Consider the following 14,029-nt stretch of genomic DNA (forward strand, 5'->3'; position numbering starts at 1 on the left):
CACATACTCCCCCCAGCTTGACTTCATAGGTGGAGGAAATTAGATAATTGCATTGTCAGTGTTACTGCACATTCTGGAGTACAAAGAGCAGAGAATAAATCAATGAAGTTCCCCAGAAGAAACCAAATGTCTTAAGTCGAAGCATTGAGCAGAAACCACTGCATTCTGCGGATCAGCGCCCAATCTTCTCTTCCTCCATTAAGGATGTTCCTCATCTTTTTTACTTTGCTTTCCCCAGGCCACACCAGCCTTGATCAGTCAATCAAAGGAGACCATGACCAAAGACTGCAAACAGGCCCCCTGCTATTGTGACTCAAGTCCTTCTCAACCAGGCCTGTTGTCTTCTGCTTCTCATAGTCATCACTGTCCCCTCAGCAGGACTCCCTCTAATTTCTAATCCCAGTTGACATTGTCTGGCTTCTGCTGTACAGACTTCTAAGCAGACCCAGAGCCACTTTCCCAAGAGATCACATTCTTAAGTCAACCCTGAAGGGTCACACACTCAAGTGGCCATGATTTAGAGGAGAATAGTCATCTTCTTTGTGATATACTGTCCCTTCTACCATGGAACATAATGTGAGTCCCCTAAGAATTAGATCAAAAACCACTGAAAAATAACACCAACACCAGAATTTTTCAAAATCTCCCCAGAATCCACCAAAAACCAGGGCTCTTGGGTACACTGGCGCTTGAATAATGCATCTGCTTTGTCAGTTGAGGTAGTGTAGGTCTGCCCCTGAGCAAGGGCTTCCCGGGTTCCAGTTACCTGTATCATAAGGATCACTCAAGCTGCCAGTCATACTGCAGAGAAAAGCACAAATGAAGAATAGATAATGTAATCCTATCATTCTAAGTAAATTTCAATACAGTGCCCTCTTGTATCTGTTTATATGTGCTGGTAAGGCATTCCACACAGGACTTCTTTAAAAGATTCTGCTGAGTCACCGGGCACAGTGGACCATGCCTGTAATCCTAATGACTCCGGAAGCTGAGGCAGGAGGATGGTGAGTTCAGAGTCAGCCTCAGCAAAAGTGAGGGGCTAAGCATCTCAGGGACACCCTGTCTCTAAATAAAAAAATACATAATAGGGCTGGGGATGTGGCTCAGTGGTTGATTGCCCCTGAGTTCAATCCCTGGCACAAAAAAAAAAAAAAAAAAAAAAGATTCTGCTGATAAAAAGTTTGCAGAGTACTCTCCTGCATTCTCCAGGACACCCTCCTTTTCACACATCCAAGCCAGTTTTACAGATTTGGGTACCCAATGTTCAAGTCTTTCCAAAGAGTTAGCTAGCTTCCTCCTTGGAGTACTTTCTCTAGAATTTGAGGACAAAAAGCTTATCCCTCTTTACTCAAGGTTGAACCAAGGATCCAATAATTAGTTAAGCATCTAGTTCTCCCTGATGCTCAGGGCAGTCATCTAAATAGGTTTTTTCCTGGCTTGCCACATCTCTCAAACTTGTAAAGGCAGGCCAGCCTCCTGGAAGTCTCATCCCCACCGTGTCCCTGGCACCTTAGTTACTTTTTTTTTAGGTGTAGATGGACACAACACAATGCCTTTATTTTTATGTGGTGCTGAGGATCGAACCAGGGTCCCGCCCGTGCTAGGTGAACGCTATACCACTGAGCCACAATCCCAGCCCCACCTTAGTTACTTTCCCTTTCAGATTTGGGTCAGTCTCCTGGCATTGATATCGTAGCTTCTTTTTCCACTATTTTTTAATTGCTGAGAAATTATTTGTATAAAATGCTGAGATTTGGGGGAGTTGTGGCTGGGATTGTGGCTCAGTGGTAGAGCGCTTGCCTCGCATGCGTGCAGCCCTGGGCTTGATCCTCAGCACCACATAAAAAAATAGATAAATAAAAAGCAACTTAAATTTTTTTAAATGCTGAGATTTTAAAAATCAGTAAAAAGTATAAAGAATCCTCACTTGAGCCAGGCGTGGTCTTGTAGCCCTACAATCCTAGTGACTTAGGAGGCTGAGGCAACAGGACTGCAGAAAAGCCAGCCTCAGAAACTCAGCAAGACCCTGTCTCAAAATAAAAAGGGCTGGGGATGTGGCTCAGTGGTAAAATGTTCCTGGGTTAAATCCTACAGTACCCCCCACCACTAAAAAAAGAAAAGGATCCTAATTTGATAAACACCTGTGTATCCACCACTTAGGTAAAGAAATCTCACACGACCTTGCACACTACAATCCCCAGGATATTCCTTTTACCTAAACTTACTCCCTTTCCTCTTACCTCCTAGGCAAACCCTATACTGAAATTTGGGTTTATCATTCCCTTGAATTTCTGGATAGATTTCCTACATATGTTTGAATCTGTAAATCATATTGTTTAGTTTGGTATGTTTTTAAACTTCCTATCAATTGATTCATACTGTATGTATTTTCTTGAGACAATGTTTTTTGAGATTCACCTATATGGTCACAGTAGCTACAATTTATTGTTGCAGTGTTTTATGGTATTCGATTGTATAATATATCAGGTCTTTAAAAAATCCACTCTATTCTTGATGACATTTGGACTGTTGTCAGTGATTTCTATTATGAACAGTGCTGCTGTGAACATTCTTTTACATGTCTCTTGGTGCACATTTACAAGAGTTGCTTTAGGAGTGGCATTTCTGAGTCATAGTGAACCACGTTTAAATTAGCAAGATGATTCCAAACCATTTTCCAAAGCAGATGTTCCAATGTACACTTCCATGATCACACCACATCTTTGCCAGAACTTGATATTGCCCAACTTCCTAGTTTTTATCAGTCTGTTATATATATAAAATGGCATTATCTTGTAATTTTATTTTATTCGCAGGATTCCTAAAGAGGTTGAGAATATCTTCATATATTCATTGGCCATTTATCTTTTCTTAAAGTTCCTGTTTTTTTTAAAGTTGTCAATAGACCTTTATTTTATTTATTTATATGCGGTGCAGAGAATCGAACCTAGTGATTCACACATGCCAGGCAGGCACTACAGCTGAGCCACAGACTCCCCTGTTTTTTTTTTTTTTAATATTCATTTTTTAGTTGTAGTTGGACACAATACCTTTATTTTCTATATTTATTTCTATGTGATGCTGAGGATCGAACCCAGAGCCTTTCATATGCTAGGCGAATGCTCTGCCTCTGAGCCAACAACCTCAGCTCTAAAAGTTCTCGTTTTGAGTTCTTTGGTCAAAGGGCACAGGCTTCAGAGGTTCAGCACTCAAAGACAGAAGTGTCAGGCGAATTTAGTTTCTCAGGTACTCCACTGAATAAGCGGAGACTCTCTCAGACACCTGCAACCAATATCATTCAGTGTCCGTCTAGCACTGTCAGATGGTCTCTACAACCTTAGGCAGTCTGGTCAGGATCCAGGCATGCTTTGTGCTCCCCAATCCCGTCAAGCCAGCGGGAGGTCAGCAGGCGGCTCACACCTAAAATGCTATGTAGGACTCTGCACCAGACACCCCCAGAATTACGCAAATTTTGTTTGGTTCATCCTGTGTTACCAGCACCTCAAGCAATTGGCTATGGGCTAAAGACAGAACCGGGAAAAGACCCGTAGACCCGGCCCTCAGCGGGAGGGAGGGCACCACGCCTCCACCTCCGCCCCCAGCACACCGCACGCTCAGACCCGGCCCGGAACTGAACGCCACGCCCAGCTCGCAGCGTGGGGAGCGCGTCACGTGACCGCGCCGGGCGGAGGCAGGCGGAGTCGGAGGCCTGGACGCCGCCTGGTCGCTTAGCAACAGCCCCCGGCGAAGCGATGGAGGCTTCAATTAGCAGGGAGCAGGAAGCCGGGTATTATTTGAAAAGCCACCGGATCATGGATCTGCTGAACCACCTCACCAGCGTCCTCCTCTTTGTCAGGCCAGGTAAGGGTGTTGCCACCTAATAGCGTTCTGTGCTGCCCGCCTCCCCGCGGAGACGCGAGGGAGTCGGGTGCCGGCGCTTCGCTGCCTCCTCCTTTCCTCTCCTTTCCTCCCTCCACGCTCTCTAGGCCACGGAGTCCTGCTGTTGCCCATTAACTCCGTGGTCTTCGGTAAACACGTGCAGCTGGGACGACCCCTAGGTGCCAGCCGCTAACCTAGTGCGGCGAGTTAGGCTAGGGGAGCGGTCGTTGGGAAGAGAGGCTTCCCGCTCCACCTGTGCGTGCTACGTGGTTGAAGGCAAGACTCTGAACTGGTTTCTTGCTCTGAAAAGTGGGCACGATAGTAGAACCGATCTCGTGGGGGAGATTCATGTATAAAACAGCCTGTGCTTGGCAAACAACGGATGTTTCCGTTGCTACCCCTGCTTGTGAAGAGTTTTTCGTACAGTAAGTGCACTAAACAAATGACAGGGTGAGCTAGAAGGGTGTTCTTGGGGAGCAGCTTTTCCTGACATTTTTATACATCTGTGTCCCTTAAAAGGTTTGAAACATTTCATAATTTTTGTGTAGTGTGTAATTAAGAAGTTTTGTTAAATCGGGTGTAGTGGCACATGCCTGTGATCCCAGCTACTTGAGAGGCTGAGGCAGGAGGATTCCAACTTTGAGGCCAGCCTGGGCAACTTAGACCCCCATCTCGAAATAAAAAATTAAAAAGGGGATGTAGCTCAGTGGTAGATCGTCCGTGGGTTCAAATTACAGTATGGGGGGATGGGAGAGGGAAGTAAAAATGACCATATGTCCTCCCCAGGTTGCAAAACTTCCATGTGAAGTGTCCAAAAAGCTAAAACTGTCCATTTCCTTAAATTCTACACATCCTAACACTGCCAAAACCACCCATCCAGTATGATCGTGTTAAGTATGATCAAATTCTTTCTAGTTGTTTTACAGCAGAAAGCATTAAAAACAAACAAAAAATATCACTGTAACAAATAAGAAAGTGAAAAGAAATAAAGACAAAGGAATGCCCTTAACACACACACACACACACACTCTCTCTCTCTCTCTCTCTCTCTCTCTCTCTCTCTCTCTCTCTCTCTTTTAATGCTCTGAGGTAAAATTGATTTCAAACTGATTTTTAAAACGTGTGTTTTGGAAAAGTGACTGTGTCTCTTGCTGGTACTTGATACTGTAACATTGAAAAGTATTCTGCTGTTCAGTGCAGCAGTATATCTGACTCCACAACTGGTACTCTTGATAGCATTTCAGTGTTCCCAACACAAAGAAATGATAAATATCTGAGGTGGTAGATATGCCACTTACCCTGTTGTATACATATATTGAAATATCACACTGTACTCCATAAATGTGTATAATTACTGTGTCAAATAAGAATAAAAATATATCTTAAAAAAAGACAAAAGGAAACCAATAGATTTAAAAACATAATGTGAGCAAAGAGACAACTATGGTGTGGGAGAATTTATTTGCAAACTATACATCTGGTAAGAGATAATATAAAAAATACATAAGGAACTCAACACAGTGGTAAAAAAACAGCGCAATTTTTAAAATGGGGAAAGGACTCAGGTTGATCCCCAGCACCACACACAAAAAGGAAAGAAAGAAAAAAGCCAAAGGATCTAAAGACATTTCTCAAAAGAAAACATACAAATAAACAACAGGGTATATGAAAAAAAATGCTCTCCATCACTAATCATCAGAGAAATGCAAATTAAAACCAATATTCACCTCACAGTTGTTAGAATGGCTATTATTGAATAACAAGTGTTGTCAAGGATGTAGAGAAAAGGGAAATGTGTACACTGTTGGTGGAAATGCAGATTAGTACGATCATAATGGAAAACAGTAAGGAGGAAGGATCTCAAAAAGTTAAAAAATAGATATATTATGTGATCCAGCAATCCCACTACTGAGTGTATATCCAAGAGAAATGAAACCAGTCTGTCAAAAAGATACCTACACTCCCATGTTCACCACAGCATTATTAACAATAGCCAAAAAAAGGAAACAACTTTGTGTCCATTAACAGATAAGAAAATGTGGTATATATTTACAATGGAATACTATTTGTCTTTTTTTTAGTTGTTGATGAACTTTTATTTTATTCATTTATTTATATATGATGCTGAATCAAACCAGTGCCTCACCAAGTACACTACCACTGAGCCACAACCCCAGCCCTGCTATTCATTTTTAAAAAGCAGAAAATCCTGTCATTTGGATGAATATGAAAGTCAATGTGTTAAGTAAAATAACCCAGGCATAGAAAGATAATAGCACAATATTCTATAATATGCTGAATTTAAGGGAAAAAAAAAAAACACAGAACACAGAAATAGAGCAAAATAGTGGATCCCAGAGACTAGGAGTTTAGGTATTAAGGAAATGTTGGTCCCAAAATTTAAGTTAGATGAAGAATAAGTTCAAAAGATATATTCTACATAATGACAACTACAGTTAATAACAAGATATTGTATCTGGGCTGGGGTTGTGGCTCAGTGATGGAGCACTTGCCTAGCATGTGTGACGCACTGGGTTCGATTCTCAGCATCACATATAAACAAATAAATAAAGGTCCATCAATAACTAATAAAAATAATTTTTAAAAAATTGTGAAGAGAGTAATTTTAAGTGTATTCATCACCAAAAAAAGTGAAATAGCACGTTAAATATTTTGATTAAGCCATTCCATAATATGTATATGTATCTATATACATACATCATGTTGTTTATTATAAATGTATCTAATTTTTACCTGTCAAAATAAATTTAAGGGCTGGGGTTATGGCTCTGTGGTAGATCGCTTGCCTAGCACCTGTGAAGCACTGGGTTTGATCCTCAGAACCACATAAAAATAATAAAATAGTGGGCTGGGGACATAGCTCAATTGGTAGAGTGCTTGCCTCACATGCACAGGCCCTGGATTCAATCCCCAACACCACAAGTGAATAAATAAAATAAAGGTATTGTGTCTATCTACAATTTAAAAGAATTTTTTTTAATAAATTTAAGAGGCTGCAGTTGTGGCTAAATGGTAGAACATTTGCCTAGCAGGTGTGAGGCAATGGGTTTGGTCCTTAACATCAGATAAAAACAAACAAGTAAAGGTATTGTGTCCATCTACAACTTAAAAAAAATTACTTAAATAAATTTAAACATAAAAAAATTTAAGGGCTGGGGTTATGGCTCAGTGATAGAGCCATAATTCTAAATAAATAAATACATTTAAATAATCTATCACAATGTGGGGACCCTATTTGAATATTTCCTTTTTTTTCTTTTTTGGTAGTGCTGGGAATCAAATTTGGGGTTTTGTACCTATGAGGCAAGCATTCTACTACTGAGCTATAATCCCAGCCCCTGGATACTGATTTTTAAAAAATGTTTAAAATTTATAGCATTTGTGAGACAACTGAAACTTGAATACCATCTGAGGATACTAAAAAGATTTTTTAAATGTGTGAATGGTATTGTGATAATATTGTGGTGATATGAAAAAGGAGTCCTTTTAGAGATGCATAATTCAAATAGCAATGAAACATAATTTTCTTTGAAATAATAGGTAAAAAGGGGGAAATAGGTGGGTAACTAGTAAAATAAGATTGGCTGCAAGTTTTAACAGTTGAAGTTGGTGGTGAGTTCACTATACTTTTCTACTTTTACAAACTCCTGTATTTTTAAATACACACACACTCACACACACACACACACACACATTTAGTTGTAGATGGACACAATACCTTTTTATTTATTTATTTATTTATTTATTTATTTATTATTGGTCTTTCAAAATATTACATAGTTCTTAATACATCATATTACACGGTTTGGTTCAAGTGGGTTATGAACTCCCAATTTTACCCCGTATACAGATTGCTGAATCACATCAGTTACCCTTCCATTGATTGACATATTGCCTTTCTAGTGTCTGATGTATTCTGCTGTCTGTCCTATTTTCTATTATCCCCCCTCCCCTCCCCTCCCCTTCCCTTTTCTCTCTCTACCCCTTCTACTGTAAATCATTTCTTCCATTTGTATTATCTTGTCTTACCCCTCCTTTCCTCTTATATGTCATTTTGTATAACCCTGGGGATCGCCTTCCATTTCCATGCGATTCCCCTTCTCACTCCCTTTCCCTCCCACCTCTCATCCCTGTTTAATGTAAATCTTCTTCTCAAGCTCTTCGTCCCTACCCTGTCCTTGTTGACTCCCCTTATATCAAAGGAGTCCCTTTTTATTTATTTTTATGTGGTGCTGAGGATGGAACCCAGTGCCTCATACATGCTAGGCAAGCACTCTGCTACTGATCTACAACCCTAGCCAAAACTCCTTTAATTCTTAACAATAAAAAGCTCTTTTTAAAGAATTTTTAAATAAACATACAGGTAAAAGCTGGGATTGAAATTAAATGATGGTGCAGTAGTAGGGTTTTACCAGCTGTTCCATCTTTACTTCTTTTTTTCTTAACTTCTGACCAGGGATAGAACCCAGGGTTGATCTGTCACTAAGCTACATCCCCAGTCCTTTTTATTTTTCTTTTCTTTTCTTTTTCTTTTTCTTTTCTTTTCTTTCTTTTTTTTTTTTTTTTTTTTGAGACACAATCTTGCTAAGTTAGTTGCCTAGGTGGCCTGGAACTTGAGATCCTCCTGCCTCAGCCTCCTGAGTAGCTGGGATTATAGACACCTGGCTGCTTATGATTTTTTTTGTCATGATTGCCCTACATTATTTCTGGAAAGTAGGTTGTCCTTTATTTTTCATTTCTAAAATTGCTTTAATGAAATATAACTTATTTATTCAAAATGTTAGAAATAAATATTTTATGCTTCCTATCTGGAGAACTATATCTGAGTTTCTGCTTTCATTACCTATACATCATCCCCTTTAGCCAACTTTTCTTACATCTTGCTGTTCCCACTCTTTTCGGTTTGCAATTCTTTAGGTAAGTTAGATTGACTGGGAAATTTATTTATTTTTTTAAATGACCAGGTTCAGTTTCTAGACTTTTCTATTCAGTCATCTAAAGTAGAGCACTTATGTATGTGATTGTTTAATGTTTTATGCTTCCTACTGGACTGTAAGTTTCATGAAAGCAAGGTCTGTATCCCCTGGTGTCTAGTAAAATACCTTGAACAGGTGTTTAATAGTTGTTAAATGGCTGTTTTCTTTTGTGACATATTGAAATTTCATATCAGAAAGAGTTGGAACTATTCTTTTGCAGAAAACCCAAGAGAATATTTAATCTCTGTGTTGGAATGTATGAAAATTGCTAAAGAAACAAATGTAGCTTTTCCTTACTTTATGGATAACTCTAACATCACGGCCATGTTTGAGATGCTGGACAATTCAGGCAAAGGCACCATATCATTTGTACAGTACAAAGAAGGTTAGTATTTTCTATAAATTGAAGGAATAATTTATGGTCATTTCATAACTTTCTCTAGTTGAAAAGAATCCTCATTTTGCAAATTTTCATTTCTTCTCATTCTGATGTTTACAGCACTAAAAACCCTGGGTCTGTGTGATGCAGATGAAGATTTAAAGGATGATGGACATATAATAAATCTGAATAGGTTCAAGGAGGAAGTGTAAGTCTATCTTTTAAATAATAATTTTAATAATGTAGCATGATTTTCAAGTATTTATTATTAATTCTGTTGCAAATGAGTTCCTCCCTTTTGAGAAAAACCTTTCATTTCCCTGAAACTTGAAGCAACTAGAAAGTGAGGACAGGTGCATGCCTATACTCCCAGCAACTTGGGAGGCTGAGGCAGGAGGATACCAAGTTCAAAGCCAGCCTCAGAAATTTATCGAGGCCTTGTTTCAAAAAATTAAAAAAGGGCTGGGATATGGCTCAGTGGTTAAGTGCCCCTGGGTTCAATCCCTGGTACCAAAAAAAAGAAAGAAAGAAGGAAGGAAGGACAAGCAAGGAATGTCCCCTTCTGGGAAATGCTGGAGTTAGGATGTTCCAAGGCAACTTCATTCTTTCCTCAAGGAAACCTCAGCAATTCTCAAAGGATGAGATACAAAAACCTAGTTTGCTAAAAGTAATAGAAAAGCTTTGAGCTCAACACACTAGTTGAAAAGTTTCTGTACACAGTAATAGAATTTATCTCAAAACTTACTTATTGCAAAGTAAATGTTTATCAATAGTGTAATACACATTAGCCTGACAGTTTTAGATTTGAGATATTATAACCAGTGTTGAAAGTACTAAATGCTCTGTCAGGAAAACTATTGTAATAAAATTCGATATTTGTAGAAAGGCTCTAGTTAATTTAGCTTAATTTGTTTGCAAGTTTTACTCTCTGAGATTTATTGATCAAGAAACCATTATTTAGGGCTGGAGTTGTGGCTTCGTGGTAGAGCACCTGCCTGGCATGTGTGAGGCCCTGGGTTCGATCCTCAGTACCACATATAAATAAATAAAATAAAAGATCCACTGGCAACTAAAAAATATTTTAAAAAAAGAGAAAGAAACCACTATTTAGTATAGCCCAAAGCCAAGGAAAAGTCAGAAGAAAAAAGAAAGTGCAATATTTTTGTCACATCAGTGACAAAAATATTAAACAAAAATGTTTAATTACATCTTCTACCATGGGGGAAAGACTGAGGCAGCGTGCTCTAGCCTAAAATGTTTCATCCAGAGAAAAAAGGTTTCCACTGTCACAAAGAATGGAACTAAATATTTTATTTATTTATTTTGTGGCTAGGGAATGAACCTACAGCCTTCACCTGCTCCAAGAGTATTTTAAATGGAAAGATAATTACAGAACATGAAGTAGAAACCTAGGTAATTCACCATCTCATAATTTGTTTTCTCATGGAAAAATACTGAATTCACAAACTGGGTACAGGAACTTCAATGATAAACATGCATTCTTAAGTGACTTTTTAAAAATTTATTGGCTATGTTTGATTATCCACAAAAGTTTCCTTTAGCACACGAAGTTGAAAGTTATAATTTCTTTGCTTTTGTATTTTATTCAACATATATATTCAGCATTTATATTTGTAAATGGAATTATTCTGAGTTTCCATAGTTTTCTGTTTTTGGTTTTCTTAGGAACAAGAGAAATCGGGAAATATGGTCATCATTTTGGTAATACCATGAATTCAAGATAATAAATGATTCAGTAAAGTTGTCATTTGTCCAGTTTCATTAATTCAGAACATCTTCATAACTTTAAATCCAACTGCCTGCCTTTTTGTTTAAAAAAAAAAAAAACCCACAACTTTTTCTGAAAGATGGATTATTTTCCAGTGTTAGGCCAGTTTGTCCTCAAATTAAGTAGAATTTCAACATCTTGTTGAGCCAGTTTGTAAATTCCAACTTCATTTAAAGCTGCTGTGGCAGTAAGCTGCCCGGAAGCTGACTGCAGTACATCTTTCAGAAGTAATGCAGAACCAATGTTCAAATTCAAAACAATACAGGCTTCTTTTACACTGTTTAGGAGGAAAAAAAAGAAAGGAGGTAAACGGAATTTTTTTATTATCTCTGTCATCCATATTGTAATAATTTCATTTTGAGAAGCTAAAGTTTCCCCGTGCTGCTGCTGGTCAAATATCCTCTCTATCAAAACTATTTTTGGACTAATTATTTGTCTTTTCAAATATGTTGGGACTACAGAGGTGCACAAAATTTGTAAGTTCATTAGAATTTGTAAGTTCATAAGGTACTAGAATCATGCTTCCAATATGTAGCCATTTGTTCTCTAAATACAATACTTGGTACTAATAGTCTATTAATATAGCTACCACTTTAGGTCCATTAGGGTACAGAAAAACAGAAAATTAAGAGATTAAAAATGAAAGCAGAAGATAGGTAGAATACTAAAATAAATCTGAATATATTTCTAAGAATTATTCTCACATACGTTTATATAATTACACTTAGAATCACAATATCAAATGTGTAAGAAAAAATTTTCTTCTGGCCTGGCTTATTGTTAGGTATTAAACACATGTGTATTTGCTTACATTTACTGAATATAGCAGAAACCACAGTTGCATTCATTTTCTATTTATTCTCCCAGGAAAAATCAACTGAGAACATTAAACCAAATGTTTAGGAAACAAAGTCCAACTGGATAATTTAAATCTACTTCTGGTCAATTTTCTGAGTTCATGGGTCATATCTCATAAATAATTTTGCTTTTTCTATTGTGTTCTGAACATACAGTAGCTATACAATCAATGCTTTAAGATTTTAATTGATCTCCTAAGTAGAACAAAATATATTCCATGCATGTATAATTTTATCAAAATACTCTTGTCATGTATAACTAAAAAGTACCAATTAAAAAAAAGATTTTAATTTCTTATTCCACCAAACATCAGTATAATTCTTAAAGTTGCTAAAAGCAAATCAACCTTCTCTAATAATTTGATACATCAATATTAATTGTTAAATATTAAGCTTACTGTTTAAAATAATTTTCTGGTCTTTTGCAATAATGAGAAAACAAAGGGAAAAGGTTCCGAGTCATATCAAACTGCAACTGGGCTGCTCCTCCTTCATTGAAGTGATTAGCAAGAATTATCTGAAACAAAGAATAATTCATGTAACAGCTGCCTTTAATTATCATAGCCCAAAAAAACTTTCTACTCTTACTTCTTTTTAAAAATTTTTTTATTTATATAAGCATTACAGTTCATATTATACATATTGAACACAAACTTTTCTTTTTTATATATATAACAGCAGAATGCATTACAATTCTTATTACATATATAGAGCACAACTTTTCATATCTCTGATTATGATATATTCACAGCAATTCGTGTCTTCATACACATACTTTGGATAATAATGTCCATCACATTCCACCATCATTTCTAACCCCATGCTCCCTCCTTTCCCCTCCCACCCCTCTGCCTTATCTAGAGTTCGTCTATTCCTCCCATGCTCCCCCTCCCTACTCCACTATGAATCAGCTTCCTTATATCAGAGAAAATATTCTCGGCATTTTGTTTTTTGGGATTGGCTAACTTCACTTAGCATTATCTTCTCTAACTCCATCCGTTTACCTGCAAATGCCATGATTTTATTCTCTTTGTGTATATATGCCACATTTTCTTTTCTTACTTACTTCTTGATATATGTATACATCCAGCTTTTCCACAAGCATTTGCCAGAAAATTTTAAATAAGGAGAAACAAAGCTGCTGTTCCAGTTGAAGTAAACGGTCTCGTAATGTAAGCAATAACGGGCAGGCTGAACTGGATAGGGACATTACTGCCTGTTCTGATTGAGATGGCAAGGATAACCATCTGTTAAGAATAAATAAATAAATTAATTAATTAATTAATTAAAACAAAACACAGCTTACATTTTTACCCTAAAAATTTTTAATCACTTTTTATGTGGGGCTAGTACTGGAGATTTAGCCCAGGGGTGCTTTACCACTGAACTACAATCTTAATAAGTTGTATTATGAGGCTGACCTTGAACTTGGATCCTCTTATCTCAGCCTCTTGAATAACTAGGATTACAGGTGGGCACCACCATATCTGGCTTATCATTGTATTTTTTAATTCTTTAACAAATTATGTTATATTTGGAGACGTGTATTGCCTGGGGAATTTTGGATGAGAAAACAGGTACAATATTAAAAGTTCTCTCAGAAAGCAAATGTACCTATGTTTATATTTTAGCTGTCAATGAAATACCTTTATTTACTATCAAGATGATACATATACTTTAAATCCCAAAATTTTAATATTTGACTTATTGATATAAAAGTTTTTAAAAAATTAAACTGGGTATGGTGACACACATCTGCAAACCAAGCTACTCTTGAGACTGAGACAAAGGGATTACAAGTTCCAGGCTGTCCTGGGCAACTTAGTGGACCCTGTCTCAAGATAAAAAGGGGTGGAAATGTAGCTCAGTGGTACAGTACTTGCTTAGCATATGCAAGGCCCTGGATTTAATTCAAGTACTGAGAGAAAAAAATTAAAATGTATATTTTTAAGGTTTGGGGTTGTGGCTCAGCAGTACAGCACTCGCCTCGGATGTTTGAGACCCTGGGTTGGATCCTCAGCACCACATAAAAATAAATAAACCAAATAAAGATACTGTGCCCATGTATAACTAAAAAAAATTTTTTTAAAATGTATTTTTTTAAAAAAATTTTGTTTTAGTTGTAGTT

General features: G+C 37.4%; 2 protein-coding genes across 5 annotated transcripts in view; one reads left to right on the plus strand and one right to left on the minus strand.

The window, feature by feature from the left end:
• The first annotated feature begins 3,752 nt into the window (after positions 1–3,752).
• Positions 3,753–13,023, plus strand: Efcab10 (EF-hand calcium binding domain 10). 3 transcript variants are annotated; one of them, XM_026395766.2, is made up of 4 exons: positions 3,753–3,861; positions 9,097–9,261; positions 9,376–9,462; positions 12,977–13,023. In XM_026395766.2, the coding sequence occupies exons 1-4, from the start codon at positions 3,753–3,755 to the stop codon at positions 13,021–13,023; spliced, it is 408 nt and encodes a 135-aa protein (XP_026251551.1). The 3 variants fall into 3 exon arrangements, with proteins under 3 accessions (XP_026251551.1, XP_026251552.1, XP_026251554.1); XM_026395767.2 differs by lacking the exon at positions 12,977–13,023 and adding an exon at positions 10,942–10,996 and having other exon boundaries at positions 9,376–9,463; XM_026395769.2 differs by lacking the exons at positions 9,097–9,261; positions 12,977–13,023 and adding an exon at positions 10,942–10,996 and having other exon boundaries at positions 9,376–9,463.
• The window catches only part of Rint1 (RAD50 interactor 1), a 30,371-nt gene continuing 24,827 nt past the window's right edge, over positions 8,486–14,029 (minus strand). For both annotated transcript variants that reach the window (XM_026395765.2, XM_026395764.2), the window contains exons 13-15: positions 12,968–13,148; positions 12,300–12,418; positions 8,486–11,321 (exon numbers count right to left, since the gene is read on the minus strand). In XM_026395765.2, coding sequence (XP_026251550.1) covers positions 11,129–11,321; positions 12,300–12,418; positions 12,968–13,148 — 493 coding nt within the window. In that variant the 3' untranslated portion in view covers positions 8,486–11,128. The remainder of the gene's footprint in view (positions 11,322–12,299; positions 12,419–12,967; positions 13,149–14,029) is intronic.

Source organism: Urocitellus parryii, chromosome 3 (genome assembly GCF_045843805.1).
Source record: "Urocitellus parryii isolate mUroPar1 chromosome 3, mUroPar1.hap1, whole genome shotgun sequence".
In the NCBI taxonomy this organism is placed as follows: Eukaryota; Metazoa; Chordata; class Mammalia; order Rodentia; family Sciuridae; genus Urocitellus; species Urocitellus parryii.